This window comes from Microtus pennsylvanicus, chromosome 2 (assembly GCF_037038515.1).
Source record: "Microtus pennsylvanicus isolate mMicPen1 chromosome 2, mMicPen1.hap1, whole genome shotgun sequence".
In the NCBI taxonomy this organism is placed as follows: Eukaryota; Metazoa; Chordata; class Mammalia; order Rodentia; family Cricetidae; genus Microtus; species Microtus pennsylvanicus.
Window position 1 is genome coordinate 114,745,914 of NC_134580.1, and position 23,800 is coordinate 114,769,713.

Here is a 23,800-nt window from a genome sequence, read left to right on the forward strand (position 1 = left end):
CTTCAGGTGGAACCTGTACAGGTAGCTTTATTTTGTTCACATGTTTTTCATTTATTGCACTGCCATGTGTTTTAACATTAGAAACATTTTTTCACGAACAAGAGTCTGCATTCAGCATTGCCAGCTACAAAAATCAAGTGGTTTACAGACAATAACCAGTAGACATTAATTTAATGACATTAATAATTCCAAGTATTTATTTTGCTTCATTCTTCAATATTCTTTTGTTTGTCTCTGGACTGAGACCTCACAGACTCTTTTGCAGCTCTCTGCATAAAGTATGTTCCAAGATGGACACCTACAAAAGTCACCCCGGCCACAAGAAGCCAGTTCTTTCTAATCCAACTGGGGTTTTTCATTTCTTCTTTTATTAGCAAGTTCAGATTCAAAGTTGCTTCTTTCTATAAGAAATTAAAAAAATTTAGAAGAATAATTCCAAAGTATTTCATAGGCAGCAAATTTAATCATTCTAATACTCTGCTCCATTTTTAGAAAAGGATCTTAACTATCACAAGCATACTGGAAGTGAGAGAAAAGGAAACCAATGGACTTCATACTTTTGCTTCTAGAAAATAAGCAACACATTATAAATCTAAGTTTATTTTTTACCCTTACTGACTAATAGTCATGGTACTAGGTACTCTATAACTCCAGAAGAGAAAAGTAAACACCACCCCAGCTACCTACAGTAGTGACCTTCCTGCAGGATATGCTGGCGCAACAGTGGCACAGGTGCTGGAGTAACCAACCACTATAAAATTGGATTTGAGGCCCATTTCATGAGATGGAACTTCTGTCTGACATTGCCAAAGTGGCCAATAACCTGAGACCAGATAGATACTGGACCTAGAGAAAAACCTAATTATTCTGCTAAAAGATCATGGCAGTAAAATGACATTCTGCTATACTCGTATTAGTGCAGTGCTCAGACACCATCAGAGAAGCTTCCTCCTGCAGGAGACGAGAACTAGTAGAAACCAGAGAATGAGAGACCTCAGAACACTTGGTCCTAAATGGGAAATCATCAAACCCTCCCACCTCAGCATTGAGGAAGAGGAGGTGGAATGATTGTAAGAGCCAGGGTGAGGGATGATTCCAAGGAATCAGTGTCTTACATAGCAGGTCTGGAACATAAACTCACATCAACTGTGGCACCATGTACAGGTCCAAAACAAATGGGAGTCCCAGTGCTAAGATGGGGAAGTAGACATAAGCCTCCATTCCTAACCCAGAAGTTATTTCCACTTGACAACTGCTTTCAAAGAAAAATTAGTTTCTCCTTGTTTCATTGAGTATACAAACAATACATAAAGGCAGGCTCCATGATCAGCAGTTGGACAACATAAAAAAAAACTCATAGGTGTTACTGGAGGTTTTTTTTTTTTTGTCTCATATTGCATTTCTTAACCCCATAGGTCTTTTGTGTGCATATTATGGTTTTTGATTTTGTGTTTTTATGGTTTTGTTTGTGTATGTCTCTGCATGTGTTTCTTGTACATTGCTTGCTTGTTTTCTTTCTTTCCTTTCCTTTTTTTTCCTTGTTTGTTTTGAGAGAGAAAGCCTTGATTTGGAAAGGTGGGGAAGTAAGGAGGATCTGGAAGAAGATGAAGGAGGGGAAACTGTGATCATAATATATGAAAAAAAAATATTTTCCATTAGGAAAAACAAAAAAAAAAAAAGGCTTTGTTCTCTTGGGAACTTAAAAACAAGTTTTTATTTATTTGGTGTAATTTTTATTTTTTAATTGTTTTATTCTGCTTTGAAACTATGCTTAGACAGGACTGCATTTAAACCAAATCCTTTTTAAACACATGACAATAGGATAGCTGTGATGGTTAGTTTAACTGCTAACCTGACACATCCTAGAATCACTGTGATAGAAGCTCAGTGAGGGCAATTACTCAATTAGTAGAAGACTTGCACACTGTGGGTGCACAACTCCCTAAGGAGAGGATTCTAGGTGATGTGTAGAGAGTGAGCGAGAACTGGCACCAATCCCACTCAGCGACTGTGAAGATGAGCCCAGCCACTTCGAGGTCCTGCCACCTTGACTTCCCCAACAATTCCACAACTTGGAATTGTGAGTCAAAAGCAAAACAAAACAAAACCTAAAAAAAGTTCCCTTCTTAAGTGTGTCAGGATATGTGTTAAAGCAACAGGAAAAGAAAGGAAGTCAGCAGTTGTGAGCATTCCTACTGTAGAACTCATTATTACAGTCTAGATTTAGTTGAATCAATCAGTTAAACAACTGTATTAGTATACAAACTATGCTTTATAGACTTGGTTAAAGTCAGAGTTAATTTTATAGTTTCATCTACTAGTCAATCTTTTTCAAATCCCTAGTCAACTAATGCTCTCTAAACTGTTGGTCAATGCCAATTTAAAAAAAAAACAACAATTAAGAATGTGCTCAATGACAAAGAGAAAAGGAGCTCAAGCTTTGCGATTCAATTTCAAATTCTAAGCACCACACAATGTTACCACATACAAACCGAGAAGCAGAAGTGCATTAGTAGTCTATGTAAGGCACTAAAGTGCAAGCCTTAAGGCATGACATTCTGATGTCTTAAGAATGATGTGTAAGAAATTCAGTTTATGGATTTTATCTGTTGAGGCCTGGTGTCATAAAAACAAAGGTTTACCTAATTATTAAATAATGATTTTCAGGAATGTACTAACCACGTTTGCCACTTGAACTGAATTTTGTATTAGTAAACTAATCTTGGGTCAGCAAGATTAGTTTGGATAAGTGGATAAAGCACCTTTCACCAAGCCAAACTGATCTAAGCGATGGAACTGTCTAAGACATGTACCAAGCCTATCTACAAGCACTGTTCAAAACAAAGCAACAACAAAAACTGAAAGTGGGCTTTTGTTCTAACTCCTAGTTTACAGAAACAGATGCAATCCACCAAATTCACAATGTGGGAGATTTCCAACAAAGCAGATGAGGGGTGATATACTCCACTCCTGCAGAAACAGATAATCATTCACCAAATGTGTGCTTGTCTGGATCTAGATGCTAAAAAACTCAGTTTGTTATTCTGTTGTTAACTTTAAAGATAAACTGAAAAATATGATCAGGAACTGGTCACGAAGTCATAGTAAAGAGTTCCTCTTAGTTTTCTCAGTGTGGTCAGCAAATGTTGGTCCCACTGTAGTAGTTTGGATGTTTACCATTACCATTAAAAATACAGAAAGGGTTTACTTTAAATTCTTCTATCAGTTAAAAGAAAAGGATGAGGAAAAAGGTTCCTAGCTCACTGGTAAATCACTTCTAACATGTGTAAGGCTCTGGTTTCAACCCTTAGCACTGCTCCCAAACCAAGACAGAATCACAATACTGCTAATTGTTAATGTGTACTTGGAGGGTCTAGTTTCTACCCTTTCTTTTCTCATAATGTTTGAAACTTTCTACAAAATAAAAACTATCAATGGACAGACACAGCACTTGTTTTCATGAGCTTTGCTTATTTGGAATGTTTAACGTACTGTGAACTCGGCTTTAACTTCCACCTATCCCAAACCAATTTAAATACTTAATTCTCTTTGCCTATCTAGCAGTGTTGGATTTAATTTTGTTTGGTTTCTTGTATTTCTTTGGAGACAAGGTTTTATTACTATGTAGTACAAAGTGCTTTTGAACTTGCAATCCTTCTGCTTTAGTCTCCTGAATCCTGGGATTACAGGTGTGGGCCACCACACCCTAGCCTCTCAAATCACTTACTGCTCATTGGTTATCTAAGGTTTCTTACTATGTTCACCTAACATTTTAGGAAATACTTTCTTTTCTTAGCCTTAATACTTCATTTTTGAGCAAGGAAATTTTTTTTTCTCTTGAAGTCTGACTATAGATCGCCTCTATAAACTTTAAAGTTCCACACATATACCCTAAATGGTCTTACAGCAATCTGAAAGAACTTATCTATAAATATCAAGCATCTAATAAATCTAACTCCCTTTTCCTATCCATGAAAAGTCTTTCTGCATAGGAGCTGGGTATGTAGACAGAACTTTCTGACCTGCCTGGTCCCTCAGCCGTTTAGTCCCAAAGAAACACATAGAGGCTTACATTATAAACTGTTTGGCCTACTAGCTGAGACTAATTATTAACTAGCTCTTACAATTTAAATTAAACCATAATCCTTGCATGTTTAGCTACGTGGCTTGGTACCTTTTTCAGTGAGTCATTTTCATCTTACTTTCTCTGATTCTGGCTGGTGCTTGTGCCTCTGCCTTTCCTTTTCCCATAATTCTTAGTCTGGTTCCCCCCAACCCCCACACTTCCCACCTGGCTACTGGCCAATCATTTTATTAAACCAATATGAGTGAGAAATCTTTATAGTGTACACTATCCCACAGCAAGGGTACTTGTTGCCCTTTTCAAAGGACCTAAAGTGACTCCAGGTCTGGGGATTCTGTCACCTTCTGGCCTTTGCAGGCACTCACATACAAGTGGCGTGAGTACACACAGCCCCACCCCCCCAACAAATCCTTTTAAATACATATAAATTTTATAATACAAACATTATCCCTAAGGCTATATTTTAAATTGCCAAGTTCCTAGTAATTGTTTTGCTACTCAACTTTTCATACCAAAAAAAAAAATCTAGTATTTTAAATCATGCTCTTTATTTTTGTCCTTATGAACATTTAAAAATAAAATCTTGATATATAATAAATTTTTGTTGCTATTGTTGAGGTAGGGTCACTACACAGCTAGGCTGCTCTCAACTCCTAATCCCCTTGCCTCAGAATCCAGAGTGCTGAGATTATAGGCACCGGCTCCAATGATCAATGTTTTTTGTTTTTTTTTTTTTTGAGCCAGGTTTCTCTGTGTAATAGTACTGGCTCCTTGATGAGCAAGCCTTGAACTCATGGAGATCTGCCTACCTCTGCCTCGCCAATGCTGGGATGAAAGGCGTGTGTGCCACCACACATGGTGCTATGATCAGTTTTATAGCAAGCGAGGATATCAATCCTCTTTAAATGAGTAACACTGCACTGAGGTTCTCCTAAAGCTACGGCCTTATGCCAGAATTTACAGCATATTTCTTAACTCAAGGTAAGAAAAGACATACTAGAAAAAAATGGTAGCTCACACCTATAATTGCAGTTAGGAGGCTGAGACGGGAGGACTGCTCTCAGTTTCAGGCCCAATTGGAACTTGAGTGACACAATTACAGAGTTGTAATTTTTTACATGGACCCTTGGGGCCAGTGAGTTTCATCCTTCAGAATTTCTTGGACCGTATAAATAAGTAATGAAAAAGTTAGTGCATACCACAATCAACACAGCACTCATCATGAAAGGCACTTCTGCAGAGAACCTAAAGTTATGAATTAAGTGCAAGAAATACTTCCCATTGCTTCATGTCAGTTAAAATCTTGTTTTGCTGTTAAAGGAGTTTCACAAATGTTTTGCTTTTTAAAACTTTTCAGATTTTGGAATTATGGATGGCGGATCATAGACCTGAACTATATATAATCACACCCTCTTGAACTCAGTGATTTCTACACACAGAAAATTATTCTGAAACTATATCTATTTTTATCTTAAAAATGAGTTTTTGAGTATATCTTAACAAACACATAACTTTTCAATATATATATATATATATATATTGAAAAGTTATTTTTTTTTTTTTGCCAGAGTGCTATAAAATTAAGTTCCCTGTACTGGAAATTAACAAACGGTTGACCAGATTTAATGAAACTTACCTGAAAACTGCAAACTGCTACTTCAGCTACGTTTGGCTCCTTGGTTGACTTGAAAGTCCAAGACTATCTGGCTCAGTGGTATCGTCCTTAGGAATTTGGAAGACAGGGCTGCTTTTGATTTTGTGCCACCCCAAATGTATGAATCCAATTAAAGGTACCATAACAATCAGAACTTTGTATTCTCTCCAGAGGTTCTGAAAGCTCATAGTTTGTTGACATCAGCACACCTATGAAAAGATTACATTTAAAAGAAAAAAATTAAAATTAACCTAAATGCAAAAACATAAACAGTCTTAAATCATGCCTACAAACACAAACAATATACTACACTTCAATAAAGTTCTCTCACAGGCTACCGAGATGGCTCAGTGGTTAAGAGTTCCCAGCAACTACAAAGCAGCCCACAACCACCTGTAACTCCAATTTGAGGGGTTCCAACACCCAGGTTTCTGCTGGCATTGAGCACACATGCAGTGCAGACATATGCCGAAGACAACCTCTAAGACACACATTGAAAAAACTCACTATGAGCTCTTGCTTGGGGGCACTGGCCTAGAATTTCCAGAATGCGATGAAATGAACTCCTCAGAGTGTTCTGAACCTCTCATGGACTACAGAGCTTGACAATGGTCTCATGCTACCTGCCCTAACCAGGGCACAGGTGTCTCTATCATTCATTCGGTTTAGATCAGCTACATTACCTAAGCTTGTTCTTACTACAGAAGAGCAAGGCGGAACGAACAGATATACTTCTACCTTGCTATAGTATGTGGCTAACTACATCTAAGGGTACAAAAGGAAAGGAATGAGATACAGACCCCATTTTTTAAATTTATTTTATTTCTATGAATGATGGCAATTACCCTCTCTTCTCTTCTGTAGTAAAAGATCTTAAAAGTCTTTCCCAGGAAGACTTTCGTTAGGTTTTCTGCAATTGTTATATCCCAAGCTAAAAGACTTCTTGGTGGCAGAAGGAGGAAGAAAAAATATCCCAAACACTTGGGTTCTAGAAAGATATATTAGACTATCCTATTTCTGTGCATTAAAATAATTATGTGGTTATTTTTCATTAACAATTTGAATACAGACCTTTTTAATATAAATTTTAATTTTTTAAACAGGAGATTTGTATTTTGCCTTTGAGGCTTCCTGGGCGCCATCTGCTGGTGCTTTTTTTAGGCACAGTGTAAGGAGTTCATTCTGCTTAAAATACATGAAAAACAACGCTTGCACAAAGTGCAACATAGTCATAGAGAGAACATCAGCTAGGATGCTAAAATTAACTAACCCAGATCTTGTGTTTAGGATGTTTGTTAGTTAAATAACTTCATGTCTTTAATGAAAATGTTGGTGTTGGATATTGAATTTCTGAATTCCAAATATTGACTTGAATAATTCTTTTAAAAATTTAGTCTTTGTAAAAGTAGTCCTTGTTATTTTCAATTTAAACAACAGTTCAAGCTTGGTCCTCAGTGTAGGCACCAGGTACAACTGCAAAAAGCCTAGAGGAAAGGATTCTGAAAGTTTTCATCATAAAAAAATAACCTTTGAAGAGACAGCTATGTTCAACCTAATTCATTGTGTAACACATACATTATCAAAACACCACAAGATGCCTCATATGTACAGGTTTAAAGAAAATAAATGCATATTGTTCTCATGCCTAGCCTGCCCAGAATGGTAAAGAGTGCCTTTCCGCACATTTTCTAGACATATCTCTTAAAATGGCACCAATTTTATTAGACTTTTCTAGTCTTGTAAAACACACACCCCAAACTTCAACTCCTGATGAACCAATGGTTCACAACCGAGTTCTACAGTTTCCACTCCACATAATCCTACTCCTTCACTCAATCAACATCTAAGTCAGGAAATTCATCTTTTTTCAGCAAATGTTAAAAGTTGATACATTATGAGAATTTTACGGTCTTTTCTAATCTTTACCATTCAGTGTATTTATAAGGAAAAGCAGACAACACTGAAACCCTTACAAGATGGTGTTATTAACTGAGTGGCTGTGAGGTGACAAGCTCCCGGCAGTCTGCGATTCGCCAGGAAGAATATGGTGGATTAGAAGTCTCTGAGGTCTCCCAATCCGTCCTTTCACTGCTTTTCCTGATTACCACCAGATATTGTATCTGAATTATAATTATCCTGATTATCATCTGACTTTGGGACTGGTGGGGGAGAGGGGTTGGAAATCACGTGGACTGCTCTAGATTAAATATCCAGTTGCTTGGCTCTCTGTCCCAATCTGCTAATTTTCAAAGGGTAAATTTCTACTCTTCATTGGTTTTTGAGATTTTCATTTCATTCTACTTTTGCTTCTGTAAATAACTTATTGTCTAGAGAATGATAGTTACGGGATAGGATATTAATACCCTGAATTTCTTGTCCACTTTAAATAAATGTCCTCATTCCAACTCTCATCTTAACCTTCCTACTGTCTAAAATAAGGGAACAGTTACCTGTGGTCCAGTCTCATTTGCCACCACACTGTCAGCTCTAACACATTGGTCCCTCTCTTCTGTTTTCACCTACCACTTCTAAGGGTCATCTTCCTCTGCATGCTCGTGACCATTTTTCTCCACTATAAAAAACCAAAGCCTATAATCTTAGAACTAGGAATCACAAGAGATAGCATTGTTCAAGGGCATCCATCCTTCAGCAAAATAGCAAACAGCCCGGGCTATATGAAACTCTATCTCAAAACTAATAAAAACAAATAAAGGCAAATCAATGAGTCAACAATAGTAACAAAATCCTTTTTTCTTGCCGAACTGCTGTTATGTCTGGATTTTGTTTTTGGAGGTGGGCAGGGAAAGAAAAATATGGAGGGAAGGATGGGTCTTGAAGAGGACTGAATTCAGGTCCCAGCACCCTCATAGGTAGCTCGCAAGTACTTGTATGTAACTCTAGTTCTGGCGGATTGAATACCTTCTTCAGGCCGGAGGGCACCTGCACTCATTGCACATATCCCAACAAGCACACACACACACACACATATAAACATAATTAAAAACAAAATCAGGTTAAAATTTTCTTATATTAAGCTAGTAAACTCTGAGAACTGGATATGATGTATTCTACCCTCCTCACTTTTCAAGCCAGTCACCATGTCTTGCTGTTTCACATGCCCCCCCCCCCGCCCAAAAAAAAAAAAAAAAACAAACCCATAGCCCAGACCCTCATGATCTGTAAATGACTTTCTTCTTTTGTGGTCCCATCATCAGTAGCACTAGTCATCACCTGAGAACTTAGCAGAAATGTAAATTCTCCCTGCGTGGTGGTGGCGCACGCCTTTAATCCCAACACTCGGGAGGCAGAAGAGTTCGAGGCCAGTCTGGTCTACAAGAGCTAGTTCCAGGACAGGCTCCAAAGGTACAGAGAAATCCTGTCTCGAAAAACCATAATGAAAGAAAGAAAGAAAGAAAGAAAGAAAGAAAGAAAGAAAGAAAGAGCCGGGCGGTGGTGGCGCACGCCTTTAATCCCAGCACTCGGGAGGCAGAGACAGGCGGATCTCTGTGAGTTCGAGACCAGCCTGGTCTACAAGAGCTAGTTCCAGGACAGGCTCCAAAACCACAGAGAAACCCTGTCTCGAAAAACCAAAAAAAAAAAAAAAAAAAAAAAAAAAAAAGAAAGAAAGAAAGAAAGAAAGAAAGAAAGGTAAATTCTCAGACTGCCCTGACCTATGAAGTAGAAACTCCAGGGTGGTGTCTAGAAACATTTACAATTCCCAGGAAGTCCTAAAGCTGAAGTTGGAGAGCTACTGTGTGAGTGACCTCCAAAAGCTTCTGTACTCCTAAGCATACACAGAGAAATGGGAAGCCATGTTTCTGTTTGCCTGCAAGACTGCATGGACACTTTAGACTACAGGGTCAAAGTATAATCTCATAAAAATACACAAAGGCCATCAAGATTTAGTTTCTACTGACTGGTTTTTCAAGACTAGAGTAAGTCAGGTTAGTAAGAATGTATCATAAAGCAGTGACTTAAGGGAATGAGCTTTGGACTCCTACGCTTGGGGTTCAAATCTTCCCTGGATCCTCTTTGTAAGTACACTGCCTTAGGAAGCCACTTCTTGTCCCTACCACTGGCAGAGAGTAACGATGACTTCCAATTGTGTTGAAATTAACATGCCAGAAACAGCCTCAACTCTGTACAGATAGTTTTATTAGCAGTCTTATTTGGTCATCTGAAAAGGGAGGATGCCCCCCAGCTTTTTTTCGAGACAGTGTCATATATAACCCAGGCTCGCCCCCAATTCATGGATGCTAGACAAAAGCTAAAAATATCCAGATTCTCAAGAACAGGTTTTATGGTTTCAAGAGCTCTTATTTGGAGGTGGGGTGAGGTGTTGTGCCTATACTCAGAATGTAAGAAGTTACAAGATTGCTATCAGTGGAGTGTGTAAGTCAGGTAAGCTGTGAAGGAAATAAGAGAACTTGTCAAGCACAGAAAAGCAGCAAACACAGAGTAGATGCCACGTATGCTTCTCTGGTGACAGTTAATAAAGTTAGTGACCAGGTGACAGTCCTGATACCTGATCTGCACTTCAGAATGTTGGACAAGAACAAAGGCTTTGAGCAAACGTCCTTAAACCTTCATCACAAACCAATTAACATCTTGGGAAAATTGGTTCCTGCCTTAATCTCATAGCCTATCACATTATAAAAATTATCATACATATTTACAACACTATAGTGTGAGCATGGGTAAGTGCTGGATACATTGCAGCTGTTACTGGTGCATCAGCATGACTTCTAATACATGAAAGTAGCCCCTCCAGAAACGCCTGCTTGGGCAATGGGATCATGTATCTAATCTTTTGCTTATAGTTTACAAAATTAGGAGAATACTGGATTGATCTAAATGTCTCCACTATTCATGTCAATTTTCACTTGAGGTATACGTGGAGTTACTTTTATTCAAATGTCCCTGACTGTCCACACATGCTGGCAATACTGCTAGACTAGGGAAACTACCACGGTGAATAAAAAACGGTGCTTGTCCTCCAAGCCAAGACCAAATTTAGAAGGTGGTGATTTTAATAATCTATGATTGAACACCTTATAGGAGCAAAAACAAAAGACCTAATTCAAGTCTGTAGCAGGCTTTCTTTTGGGCCACCAACCAGCTCCGAAATCACGACACAGAAATTTATAATTAGGTATGAATGCTTGGCTTAAGCTTATGCTTGTCCCACTAGCTCTTATAACTTTAATTAAACTGTTTCTCTTCACCTATGCTTTGCTTTGGGACTTATTTACCTTTCGTTCTGTATGTTTTACTCTCCATGTCTGGCTGGTGGCTGCCTAGCTGGCCCCAGGTTTCCTCTTTCTCCCTTGTTCTCTCTTCTTCCTTATTCTCTCTGCCTAACAGTTCCACCTATCCCTCTACTACCTAGATACTGGCTGTTCAGTTTTTTTTTAATTAGACCAATCAGGCGCCTTAGGCAGGCAAGGTAAAAAGAGTAACACATCTTTACATAATTAAACAAATATAGCATAAACAAATGTAGCACATCTTTGCCTAGTTAAACAAATGCAACAACTTTACATAGAAATATTCTGCAGCATAAACAAATGTAACACATCTTTGCATCATTAAAACTAAGAGTCTACAACACAAGTCTCCTGATTTTTCAAAACCACACTTCTCTGTTTCCTCTGAATTAATCCCAGTGTTTTCCAGTCAATATTCACGATTAGTTAACAGCTCCTTGTTTTGTTCCTCTACTTTATTCTCACTGTAGCACAGTTACTAGGGAATCTCGCTTTCTTAGTCCTCACAGGGTGGCTCATTAGGATAGGGAAGGAGTAGGGGCTTGTTTTAAGCAGTTTAGGTGGTTTATTTCCCCAGGGTGTCAATGCTCTGCTTTCTCAAGTTGTCAGCAACAATAAGTAAAGTTTATCTTAAAGATTCAATATCTGAGCTGGGCAGTGATGGTGCACACCTTTAATACCAGCACTCTAGAAGCAGAGGCAGGAGGAGCTCCCTGAGTTTGAGGCCAGCCTGGTCTTCAGTTTCAGGACAGCCAGGGCTACACAGATAAAACCTCTCTCGAAAAACCAAAAGAGAGGGGGGAAAGAGATTCAATATCTGGTTCTTGTAGTATTATGGGCCTGGCATTTCTTTCACAATTCTTGAGCTTCAACTCTTCTTTAGGGTGTCCGCTCTCCGGAGAGCCTTGCTCTAAGCACTTAATCTAAAACTCGGCTTTCCTCCCCCTCTTCATTACTCTCTAGGACTTATCACTAAACTGTTATTCTTAGAATGGTGGGAAGAACCCTCCCAGTCCAGATCACTGATATATGCAATACTGTCACATACACATACACACATCGCAAAAGCAGACAGTATTAATCAAAAACATTTTCCCTCGAACATCAAAAAGGATCCAGGAGGATGAACATAACCTCCGCTCATGTCAGATGTGCTTGGACCTCCAATATATAGTCACAAGTCCGAGTGCTGTTTCTGCTTTCTCAAAGTTGACACGACAATGCTACCAGCTCTATGCTCCAGTGTGGCGTTTCGGGGACGCCCCCACGTCCCGACAGCCCCGGGTGTACCGGCACCCTCCCCGTGAAGGAGTTACTCAAGTTTCGGGCTGCAGACGGAAAGCGACAGCGCAGGTGACCTCCGTCCAGTTCACCTCACAGGTGACTCTAGGAAGCTTTATTCCAACTCTACCTGGTACTGGACACTCCTGGCTACCCACACTCGCACAATCATAGGATAATCACGTCCTGAAACAACTTTCAAAGCCGGCCTTGGGGCTCTCCGTGGCCAGCAGCCTCCGGGTATCCCCGCCCCCAAATACCCTTGGCCGAGGCCACCCTCGACCTTCGCGTGTGTGGGGACTCGCAGCGGGAGCGCACGGTGGCTTCTCCACTGGCGGCTCGGGCGCTCTCACCTGCCCACCAGCAGCTGCACCTCGCGGCCAAGCCGCCGTCGCCGCCACCGGAGCGCAGACCCGGGCTAGGAAAGCACACACGCTACGGACTCCCGCTCCCTTGGCCCAGAGAGACAGGAAGGGGCATGCGCAGCTCCGCGAGTCCCGCCCTCTCTTCCGGTATTTGCTGGACTCTCCGGCGAATGCGAACTGCGGCCGTCCCCGAGTGTCTTTGTCTCTGCAAACTACCGAAAGTGAAAACGTTTATAAAAGCGCATCGCAGCATCAAGGCGGCGACAGACTCTGCGACCTTCCGCTTTTTTGCCAGGTATTTCTGGAATGAATGAAGAAGTCACCCTGCTTGGCCGCTTTTCGGCCTCCGACCAATCAAAAAGCGCCTTCTTTTGTCACTCCGCCTCAATTCCCTCCTCTCTCAGCGTGCAGAACGTGGCCCCGCCCTACGGTCCCCGAGGGACGTCGGAGAGCAGGCATGCGCAGTCAGTGCAGGACGCCGGGCAGGAAGCTTCCGCCCAGACTTGGTGTCCATTTATGCAGAAGTGTAAAGTCTCCAGCTCAGTGCCGGCACTGACTGGTTAAATTCCGTGCTCATGCCGTTATTTTTTCTACTTTGGGGATAATCTTTTGCTCTCTCTGGCCACCCGAACTATTATGACGTTATGTTGAAGCATACTTTCAATTAGCTTTTCTCTGGCATTGTGAAAGCCACCTTTGTTTCTCAACCTTTCTCATCAAAATATTTTTCACACCTCACCGTGTAGTTTTGCGATACCATAGAAACACTACGGTTTTTTTTTTCCCTGTCTATCACTACGTATCATTGGATTACAGTGGTTCGTTATCTGCCAATCGTATTCATGGCATGCCCAGCCTCTAAACAGCCCGCTTCTGCCGCCATTTTTATTTTGGTCTCTTTAAAAAGCTTTGAGGTCAGTAACGGGAGCCATTTTTCGTTTGGGCAGATTCTTCCGGTTATCCCGCTACCTTGACAAGCGTTTTGCCATCATCTTAGGTCCTGGCACTGGCTTCCAGCCCCCGTGAAGCCGGTCTCGCCATCTTGTGTTTGGGCGGTGGCTGCATTCTCAAACGCGCGGGGCGACACAGGGAAAGGGAAGTGAGCCAAAGCCTCCGAGGCTTTGCCTGCCGCCTTTTTGGTGTGAGTTTCCACATCCAGGTACTAGTCCACCAGTGACCCTGGACAGTAACAAAACATAAAAAGCCCGAACCCACCTCCCGCCACCAGCATAGGTAAGAGCATGATACTCTGGCATCTAGCAGTTCCCTCAGCTGCACTGAACTGTTAGCCCATTTTCTATACCATTGCGTGTTTTTGTTTTGATTTCGATACTTTCCACAATCTTCCTCTTAGGCCTTTTCTCTTCGTTACTTTTTGAAAACACTCCGAGTGCTGAAAAATTGTTAAACATCAGGGTGCAAAAAGACTGATACTTAAAATGAAAATAATGTTGAGGGAATTTCTCGCGAATAAAAGTGCCAAACGGACGGGACAGCAATGTGTATGAAATTACAGCTGTCTATGTCCATAGATGTAAAATATAGCCTTCAGAGATTTTTTTCCCCCTTGAGACAAGGTTTCTTGTGTAACAACTCTGACTGTTGTGGAACTTGCCATGTAGACCAGGCTGACGTCTAACTCAAAGAGATTCGCCTGCCTCTGCTTCCCAAGTCCTGGAATTACAGGCGGGCACTACCACTGCCCGCATTCTCAGAAAATTTTAAGATGTGATTTAGGGATTCTGTTCGTTCGTTCGTTCGTTCGTTCGTTCGTTCATTCATTCATTCACTCAGTCAATGCCTTTGTTCAATACTTAACTAACTTTGTGCTATAGAAAGCAAAGAACAATTAAAAATAAAAAAAAAAACAACCACTCAACCCTTTCTTGGGGCTCTCATTCAATATCCTTGCCAACTACCAAGCTGGGACCAGGAACACAGTATTCTATAGTTCTTAGCACTACTGGACAAGCAGCTTAATAGGTTCTTGCTTCTCCTATTTCTTGGGTGTTGTATGTAGCCATAATTGTAAACTAGTTGGCTCATGTTCGACTTACTATGGCCTTGTTCGGTCTGGTCATCTACCAGCCAGGTCAGCACCATCTGGGAGTTTACTTTGAATGATTAGAAGTTGCATGTTGGCACAGTGTGATGTTGACTTGGAAATTTGGGTTGTGGCTTACAGTGACTTTCTGTAGCCCCAGGTTTTCTTCTGTGTCTTCCTTTACTGAGAAATCAAAATCAGGAATTCTCAGACTTGGCTGCCCATGGCAGTCACCTGGGAGGCTTCTAAACCTGACTTGAGACTGGTTATAGACAGAAATCCAGACTCTGGGAGAAATCGAAGTGCTACTAAGGTATTTGATGGCACTGAAAGTGATGTTTATATTTTTCATGCTGTTATGAGTAAGAGTGTGGTGTTTCCCCCCACCTCCCACCCCCAGGACTTTCCTTAAAATACTTAGGATTTTGAAGAGGAATATCAGATTGGGAGTTTGGTGAACCATCTTCCCAGTGACTAGTTACCTTGCCAGTCAACTGCCCAGTGATTGGTTACCTTACACTAGCTACCCTGCCAGTCAACTTCCCAGTGATTGGTTACGTTACACTAGTTATATTGCCAGTCAGCGTCGCTGTCATTGATCACTGTGTGTCTTTTTTACTCAGTGTATTAAGTGGGAAACAAGAATGGAAGTCTCTTGTTCTCATGAGTCTCGCGTGGATGTTTCCATCGTGGAGATGCATGTTTTATCACTGTGAAGGTGAACTTCATTACACTGCAGTATTGATTGTCCACAGTTTAAACACTGCATGGGATATTGAGGGGTGGTTAAGAAAATCTGATCTGAAACTGTCTGTCCTGGCCTCACATCCTGCCTTCTCCACTTTCCAGCTCCACGCTCTGGAATCTTACAGACATCGTCTACCCTTGTGCTTCAGTTTTGTAACTTGTAAGGTAGAACTGTGTGAGAGTTAGCTAAGTTAATACCAGAAACATGCTTTTTAGAAGTACCAGGCATGAACTGGAGGGATGGCTCAGCAGTTAGGAGCTGTGTGCTGTTCTAGAGAACTTGAGTGTAGTTCCCAGCGTCTATACCAGGCAGTTTACAATTGCCTTTAACGCCAACTTCTTGGGGGATCCATGGTGTTTGACTTCAATAGGTGTCTACCCTCCCACGAACATACCCACACACAGGCATACTCCTATATCCATAATTAAAAATAGTACATATTTTTAGAAGAAGTACCTGGCACATAGTAACAGCTATGAAGATATTAGCTGTAGATGTTTATATTATATTATAAATCAATCTTTGGGTTATTAAGATTTTTGTTTACACAGTCCAATGACTGAAATTCTTTGGCTTTCCACTGTGTTCATCCATTTGAAAAAGAGGGTGCTCAACCCGGGTGGTGGTGGCGCACGCCTTTAATCCCAGCACTTGGGAGGCAGAGGCAGGCGGATCTCTGTGAGTTCAAGACCAGCCTGGTCTACAGAGCTCGTTCCAGGACAGGCTCCAAAACCACAGAGAAACCCTGTCTTGAAAAACCAAAAAAAAAAAAAAGAAAAAGAAAAAGAGGGTGCTCTAAATCCATTTTTCCAGGCCAGGAAGATGATTTTCAAATAACTTTTTAAACGAAAAGACCTCGTAAACATAGCTTTATTGAGATAAAATTGCGGTGCAAATAGCAACATCCATTTAAAGTATACAGGGAGGTATGTTCTACACATTTATGCTGGTGTATCACAGTCATATAGTTAACATAACCATCACCTTCAATAATTGGTCTGGTTCCTTGGTAATTCCTTGAGCTGCTCTTTTCTAAGCAATTGCTAACCTATATATAATATAAATAAATAAACATTTTATAGATTCTTATCTCAAAGAAGCCTTGTACCAGATGTTTTTATTCGGGGGTATGTATAGCTATTTTTAATATGATCTTTGTTATATATAGCAATATATTTATGCTGTTATATATGTTAATAGCTCATTTCTTTTTTTTTTCCTTCCATTTATTTTTTTTTCTTTTGTGCTGGAGATTGAAGTTAGGGCTTTGTGCTTTTTAGGCAAGTGCTTTATCACAGAGCTAAACCCACAGACTCTTCAGCTTGTTTGAATTGCTGACTTATCAAGTGTGGCTACATAATCATGTGTATCATTCACTAGTGGATAACCATTGGGATTTTTGTTTTCGTGCTCAATTTCACGTAGTTTTGTTTTCCAGCTTATTTAAATTGAAAAAAAAAAACCCTAGTTTTTAATGCTTACTATATACAATGAAACCAGAAGAGGATAGTGGCAAAACATTTTGTGTTGTTATTTTACTTGTCTTTTATATAATTTATGCCTTAACTTCTTATGAATGAAATATGACATTTTTTAAATTCCTTATTTATTTTTATGTATGTGCATTGGTATTTTGTGAGGCTGTCAGATCCTCTGGAGGTAGAGTTACAGGCAGTTGTGAGCTGCCATGTGGGTGTGGGGAATTGAACCCAGGTCCTCTGAAAGAACTGCCAGTGCTCTTAACCACTGAGCCATCTCTCCAACTCTGAAATACAACATTTTTAAAATGCAAAATACGGTGCTAGAAGTGTATCTCAGTGGTAGAGTTCTTGCCTATCGTGCTCTGGTCCTGGGTCTAACATGAAACTGTGTGTGTGTGTGTGTGTGTGTGTGTGTGTGCGCGTGTGCATGTGTGTGTGTGTGTTTTAAATAAGTTTTCAGGATTGAACATTTCACTTACCAGGCAAATGCTTGACCACTGAGCTGTTATTCTAGCTACTCCTCTCCTGCACTTTAGTTTTGAAACGGAGTCTTGCTAAGTTGCCCAGGCTAACTGTGAACTTCCAGTTCCTCTCTGTCAGTCTCTGGAGTAGCTAGGAGCACAGGCTTTGTCCACCTGGATTATTTATTTCTAATAATTTTTAAATCGTGTGTATACATATGTGTCTCTGTGTGGGTATGTGTATATTAGTGCAGGTAGCTGTAGTGCTCGGGAGAGGGGGTTGGGTCTCCTGGAACCCGTGCTGCAGATGGTTGTGTACTGACTTATGTCCAATGCAAGAGCTACAAGAACTCTTACTGCTGAGCCATCTTTCCAGCCTCAGGATTGTTGTCTCTTGATCTGTATATGTCTAATCATTTAATCTGCCTTAAATCTTTAAAGGTTAGTATGAATATATTGCTTTGAGGATTTTGGAGAATAGTCCATCTACAACTGAGAGTCATGAGATTCTACAAAGTATAGATTTGTAAAGCCAAGCCAGAGACATCCCAGAGCTCCCATTTGTCAGGAGATGGAGAATGCCGCTTATGTATTAAGGTTTAGTGTTTTTCTTAGGGAAGAATGGTCCATCAGTTGCTTTTAGTAGTACTGACACATTATGTTAGAATAAGTCAAAGCTGGCTTAAAATTGAATTTGATTTATGTTACTATGGGGGTTATACGAAATGCAGCTGTTAAAAATATCTTGGATAGAAAAGTTAATTCACGTCACTGTTTTGATTTGTTCTCTAGAAAACATTGATGTTTTGTAATTAAAAACAGTTTAAATAGTCAGGCATAAAAAGAAAATCTTTCTTGGTTTAGTATCTTGAGTTTTGATTCCTGTGGAGTTATGTAACCCCCACTGAAATCGGGATATGGACCAGATCTATCTCTACCCACGCGCTCCCACCCAGTTTCTCCAACTATCCCTTATGTACATCTGTTCTTCAACCCTTAGCAGCCAGTGAAACAATGATATATTCTCCAGTGATACAATTTTTGCACCAAAAGATTAGATTTTAAGAAGAGTATTGATGATATTCAGAATGCCTTTTCTTTTGTTTGATTGTTTTCAGTGAAGGTGAATGGGAAACAGCAATTATCAGAATGGATTTTAGGTTCTAAAGTAAATTGCATGGTGTCCACTTGTACGTTCTTGGGTGTATTTAAGACTAATCATTCACTGAGATTCAGGCACAGAGCCAAGTGATGACATACCACTGCTCAGAGCCCAATGACTGTCCTGTTTCATGAAGAAGAGATCCAGAGACACAGAGGAGTTGAATGGTCTCAGGCCATCCGAAAAGGCAGAAGTGAGAGTCTCAAGTCATTACTAGAGTGCATGAGGATGTTTATGTGTGCTTCTGATAAGGAATCAGATGATAAATAGATCTGACTGTCAGCGCAGCATCCCATGCAGGGTTGACTGGCCTGAAGACTCAGCAGGAAGTGGAGACATAGGTCTTGTGTCATATGATTGGCGTGACAGCAAAGTTACAGAAAAGTAGAATCAGTAATTGGAATTGATCTTGTTACAGTGTTTCAACATCTGTACATTTCGTAAAGGAAAGAAAAATAGTCAGATTTTGTTGTTTGAATGGTTCTTTTTCCATTGTTGATGCTTGTTTTGATTTGTTTTTATGAGCATACTAGGCATTCAAGGTTGCGGCACCCCACCCCAAGTCATAGGAACATCTAATTCTTTTTTGTGCTGAGGTTTCCTTTTAACCTTTATCTAAGTTGTCACTAGTAGGACTTTTGGTCATCTGTCACTTTTTGACCTTTTACTACAGTTTGTTCCTAGGTATCAGTTTAATAACAACAGTGGTGTGTTGGTGGGCAACAGCTATGATTTCTCACGTTTAATTACAGTTGTAGTGGCAGAAATCCTAGGGCCCTTACTATTTTCTGTTCTCCTTCCATAGCTAGAGAGCTTTTTAGGAAGATGATAGAAGCACAATAATTTCTTCAGTGAAAATTGAAGTGGAGAGGTTAGGAGGCTAGAGTTAATATTTGGCCTTTTAAATTGAGGCAACTGCTTTCAAAAGCTGGTCACACAGGCCAGAAATCCTGAAAGAAAGACAAATGGGGATTTCACGTTGCCCTAGATTTTCCCACAGAATAATCTAGAAGGTCACTGACTTTCTTTCTTTGAGTTTATCTCTGCTCTGTATTTAAATGACAGGAAAATCATGTGATATTGTCTAATCTGCTTCTATTCCTTCCCCAAATTAATTTCCCTAAACATCTTAGGCTGTCTGCCTCCGTGTCAGCTACACATTCAAGTGCATGAGTTTTGTTGGGGTCACATGTTATCCAAGTATCCATTTTGTGAAGGAATGCTTGTGTCCAGTTTAGAGACAGTGTGCCCAGGAATGCAGAAGAGAGGACAGACGGTCGTGTTTGTAAGATTTATGTTGTGCTGCAGCTTCCCTACAGGCTTATGTAAAATGTATGGTTTCCATGTACTTGGAAAATACATCTTTTTGGAGATTGTCCTGGATTTCATAACACTAGTCAACAAAATAAAAATGCCAACGACTTTAGACTTTAATAGATAGCTCTTTAGCAAGGTGGGTTTTTTTTTTTGTTGTTGTTGTTTTACATTAGTGCTTGAAACCCTAAGCACTGAGCTTTCTTTTCTTGCAGAAAAGTGGTTTGGAAATTTAAAACTTAATTCCAAGGCTAATATCTTTTCTATTCAAATGAATGTTAGAAATCAGTATTTTTAACAACAAAAGGCTACACTGAAGTGGACTAAATTTCAACTGTTGTCCATTTCATTTTTAAATTTAGATTTGCTTATTTACTTACTTGTGCTGGTTCACTGTTTTATAACTAAGGATTGAATTCAAAGACTTGAACATGTAAGGCAAACCCTGAGCTACATTCCTGGCCTCATTGTACATTATTCCCAGCATAAAACATTAGGATCTATGTATTAATCACAGCTCTTTCAACTTTGTCTGATGCATTAAGTATTCAGTATTTATTACACTGCTTGTTTCTAAACATCTGTTCAGAGTACTTTGCCTTCCATGTAAAAGATTTAATGGAAAATTTGGGATTGGAGACAATAAAGTTTCATTGGATAAATGGGTGTAAATGTAAAATATACTAATAGCCTATAGCAGCTGACTGTTAGAGGACAGAAGCATTGATTAAACAAATTCTGTTGTATATCTGTGTGATGGCTCAGCTATTAAGAAGGACCTGAAAAGACTTTGTCCCTGGGAACTTCCGGTTAGGCAGAGGAGATGCTCTAAGGACCAGGGTGGCGTGGAGGCTAGTGAGCTGAGTATGAGGTAGAAGCTTAACTGGCCGAGAGAGAAACACTTCAGTCTAAATAGTCATGACAGGCTCCAAGGAGCCTGTGGTGCCGCTGTTGGGCGTTGGATGATAGGGAGAGAACATCAGTTCTGTACAGCGTGGGAGGAGGTAGAAGTACCTAGAGATCCATAATCAAGGACGTTTGCCAAGGGCTGTTTGGGTGAAGTCAGTGCAGGTGTCAAGGAGGTTGGTTCTGGAAAGGAGGGTGGGCAAGGATTCTAGTCAGAGGCTTGTGATGCTGTGCAAAGCCTAGCCATTTTGAGTACTGGCTTCCCTGTCACACCCCCCTCGTAGTGGGTGGTGTTCGTTATCTAAATACTGAGAATTGAGAATGAGATACCAAGTAGTTCTCTTAAGAGGCAGTAATTGTGGGGCACCATCAGGATAATACTCTTTTTGGGGTTCAGAACTCTTGGCATTGACATGTGTTAGTATGTGTGGGCTGCTATCACAAAGTACTTTATGTTGGGTAATATTTATTTATGTCCTGGTCAAGGTCTCTAGTCCAGGCTGTCCTCAGACTTCTAGATAGCCAAGGATGACCTCAGCCTCCAGTCCTCTTGTGTATACCTCCAAGTACATCTTCAGCTTTCTGTCTTTCACTGCGTAAGCTTGGTTGTCCTGGAACTCGCTCTGTAGACCAGGCTGGCCTGGAACTCACAGAGATCTGTCTGCCTCTGCCTCCCAAGTGCTAGGATTAAAGGCGTGCGCCACCACCGCCCGGCAGAAAGTATTATTTTAATGTGACCAAAGCGAGCATTCTTTTAGTTGGAGTGCACTTTTTTCTTAGTTAAAAACCTCTTTCCTTATTCTATGCTTAAATAAAAAAGCATATCAGTCTCTCATCCCTTCCTATGACTGAGTAAAGTCTCATGGCATATTACACCGTTAGCCCTTTATGTATTGCAAATACCCAGTTTCTTCCTGTCTTACTGTGGGACTATTTCCCTGACACACAGTCTCAGGAGTGCCATTTTGGGCTGTATGTTAAGTGTGTGCTTAGAGTTATAAGAAACTACCAAGCTGTCTTCCAGAGTGGTGCTACTGCACTGACGTGGCATGTCATCGCTAGCATTTGGTCCTGTTACTGAGTTTATTTTTTTATTTAATGTCCTGGTGAGTATGTAGTGATTCCTTAAGGTTTTATTTCCATTTCCTTGATAGCTAACGATGTTGATTGTGGTTTCACATGTTGACTGCCTTCTATGCTTTTGTTCAGTTCTCACTTCTGATGGGATTGTTTGATATTTTTTGATTGTTGAATTTTGAGAGTTCTTTATGACTCCTAAATATCAATTTTTTTGAAGGCTATGTGAATTGTAAATGCTTTCTCATATTTGGGAGAGAAGTTTAAATTGCTTTTTTGTTTTTACAGTGTTAATTCCAGGTTATAATAAACTACATATCCAGCCTCCAAAATTGTTAATTTTTTTTTTTTGCCTTTATACTCATGTACCCCCAAGTAGTTCATTTTTATACTCTTTGGGGACCTGCCTCCCAGCTACCAAGTAAATACATGGTGACTTATTCTTCCTTTTGACTGTCTAGCCTTAGTTTGACTTGTTTCTAGACATTTTCCTTCCTTCCTTCCCTTCCCTTCTCCTTTCTTCCTTTCTCCTTCCCTCCCTTCCTCCCTCCCTCCTTCTTTTTTTTTTTTTTTGATTTTTTGAGACAGGGTTTCTCCGTAGCTTTTGGTTCCTGTCCTGGAACTAGCTCTTGTAGACCAGGCTGGTCTCAAACTCACAGAGATACACCTGCCTCTGCCTCTCGAGTGTTGGGATTAAAGGCGTGCGCCACCACCACCCAGCTTCCTTCCTTCCTTCCTTCCTTCCTTCCTTCCTTCCTTCCTTCCTTCCTTCCTTCCTTCCTTTCTTTCTTTCTTTTCTTGTGCAAACAAAATCCCCTACTACCACAAATTATGCAGTTGAGTTTCCTGCATTTAGGGAAATCGCAGTTTTCAGCACATCTGGAGTACAATGAATAAGCCTCATCCTGGGAAAACCACCTTGGTGATCATGGTATCTCCCCAGCCAGGACAACTTTAACAACTTAAATTATCCCTTTTTTCCTTAATTATGTTTTGCCTCTGGGCTTTTTATTTTTTTATTCTATGTAAATGAAGGCAGAGCTTTTGTTTTGTCCCAACTATCTGGCCAGTCACAAATAAATACACAAAAGGTTATACTGATTACAGAATGCTTGGCCTATAGCTCAGGCTTAGTGCTAACTAACTCTTATAACTTAAATTAACTCATTTCTATTAATCTACATTTTGTCACAGGGCTTGTGGCTTTACCTGTACTCTAGCATCTTGCTTTTCTTGGCTCATCTCTTTCTTGACTCCACCCCTTTTCCTCTCTGTATTTTCAATTTGGTTTTCTCGCCTAACCTTATTCTGCCTGCTATAGGCCAAATCAGCTTTATTAGCCAATGAGCACAATACATATTCACAGCATACAGAAAGATTATTCCACAACAATTCTATATATCTTTCTTCTTACTCTGTGGCTGGCCCCTGGTGTCCTCCTCTTCTTTTTCCTTTCTCACTCTTTCCTCTTCTCTACAGCCTAGGTTTTTCCCCCTATTTATTCTTTTTACCTGATAGCCCCACCTATTTCTCTCTCCTGCCTTGCTATTGGCCATTCAGCTCTTTATTAGACCAATTGAGTATTTTAGGCAGGCAAAGTAACACAGCTTCACAGAGTTATACAAATGCAACATGAAAGAATGAAACACATCTTTGCATCATTAAACAAATAATTCACAGCATACATGAATATAATCAAATAATCCACAGCATAAATGAATGTAATACATCTTAAGCTAATATTCCACAACACTCATATGTGCATGCACACACACATGAATATACCCACAGGAGTGTGGACATACACCACACTTGAAGATCAACAATAAGATGTCAAAATAAAAAAATTGTTGCCTAAATAAGTGATCATGAAAATTTATAATTTGTGTTTTCTTCTAAGAGTTTTATAGTTTTAGCTTTCACATTTAGGTATTTGATGCACTTTGAGTTAATTTT

General features: G+C 40.1%; 3 protein-coding genes and 1 non-coding gene across 7 annotated transcripts in view; 1 reads left to right on the forward strand and 3 right to left on the reverse strand.

Annotated features, from left to right (window-relative positions):
- Positions 1–9: 9 nt before the first annotated feature.
- Positions 10–359, reverse strand: LOC142844027 (uncharacterized). Its single transcript, XM_075962302.1, has one exon. The coding sequence runs from the start codon at positions 357–359 to the stop codon at positions 207–209; it is 153 nt and encodes a 50-aa protein (XP_075818417.1). The 3' UTR covers positions 10–206.
- Positions 360–5,720: 5,361 nt separating this feature from the next.
- LOC142844026 (uncharacterized) lies at positions 5,721–5,926 on the reverse strand. The gene has a single exon (XM_075962300.1). It carries the CDS (start codon positions 5,924–5,926, stop codon positions 5,747–5,749), a length of 180 nt encoding a protein of 59 aa, XP_075818415.1. The 3' UTR covers positions 5,721–5,746.
- Positions 5,927–13,701: 7,775 nt separating this feature from the next.
- Slx4ip (SLX4 interacting protein) overlaps positions 13,702–23,800 on the forward strand; it is a 161,482-nt gene continuing 151,383 nt past the window's right edge. For 2 of the 4 annotated variants that reach the window (XM_075962305.1, XM_075962306.1), the window contains exon 1: positions 13,757–13,884. The gene's annotated coding sequence lies outside the window, so the exon portion shown is untranslated. Of the gene's footprint in view, positions 13,885–15,544; positions 15,608–23,800 lie in introns of all 4 variants that reach the window. The other 2 variants (XM_075962304.1, XM_075962303.1) reach the window with 2 other exon arrangements.
- Positions 22,641–22,799, reverse strand: LOC142845338 (U1 spliceosomal RNA). The gene has a single exon (XR_012909897.1). It is a non-coding gene; the product is annotated as a U1 spliceosomal RNA (small nuclear RNA).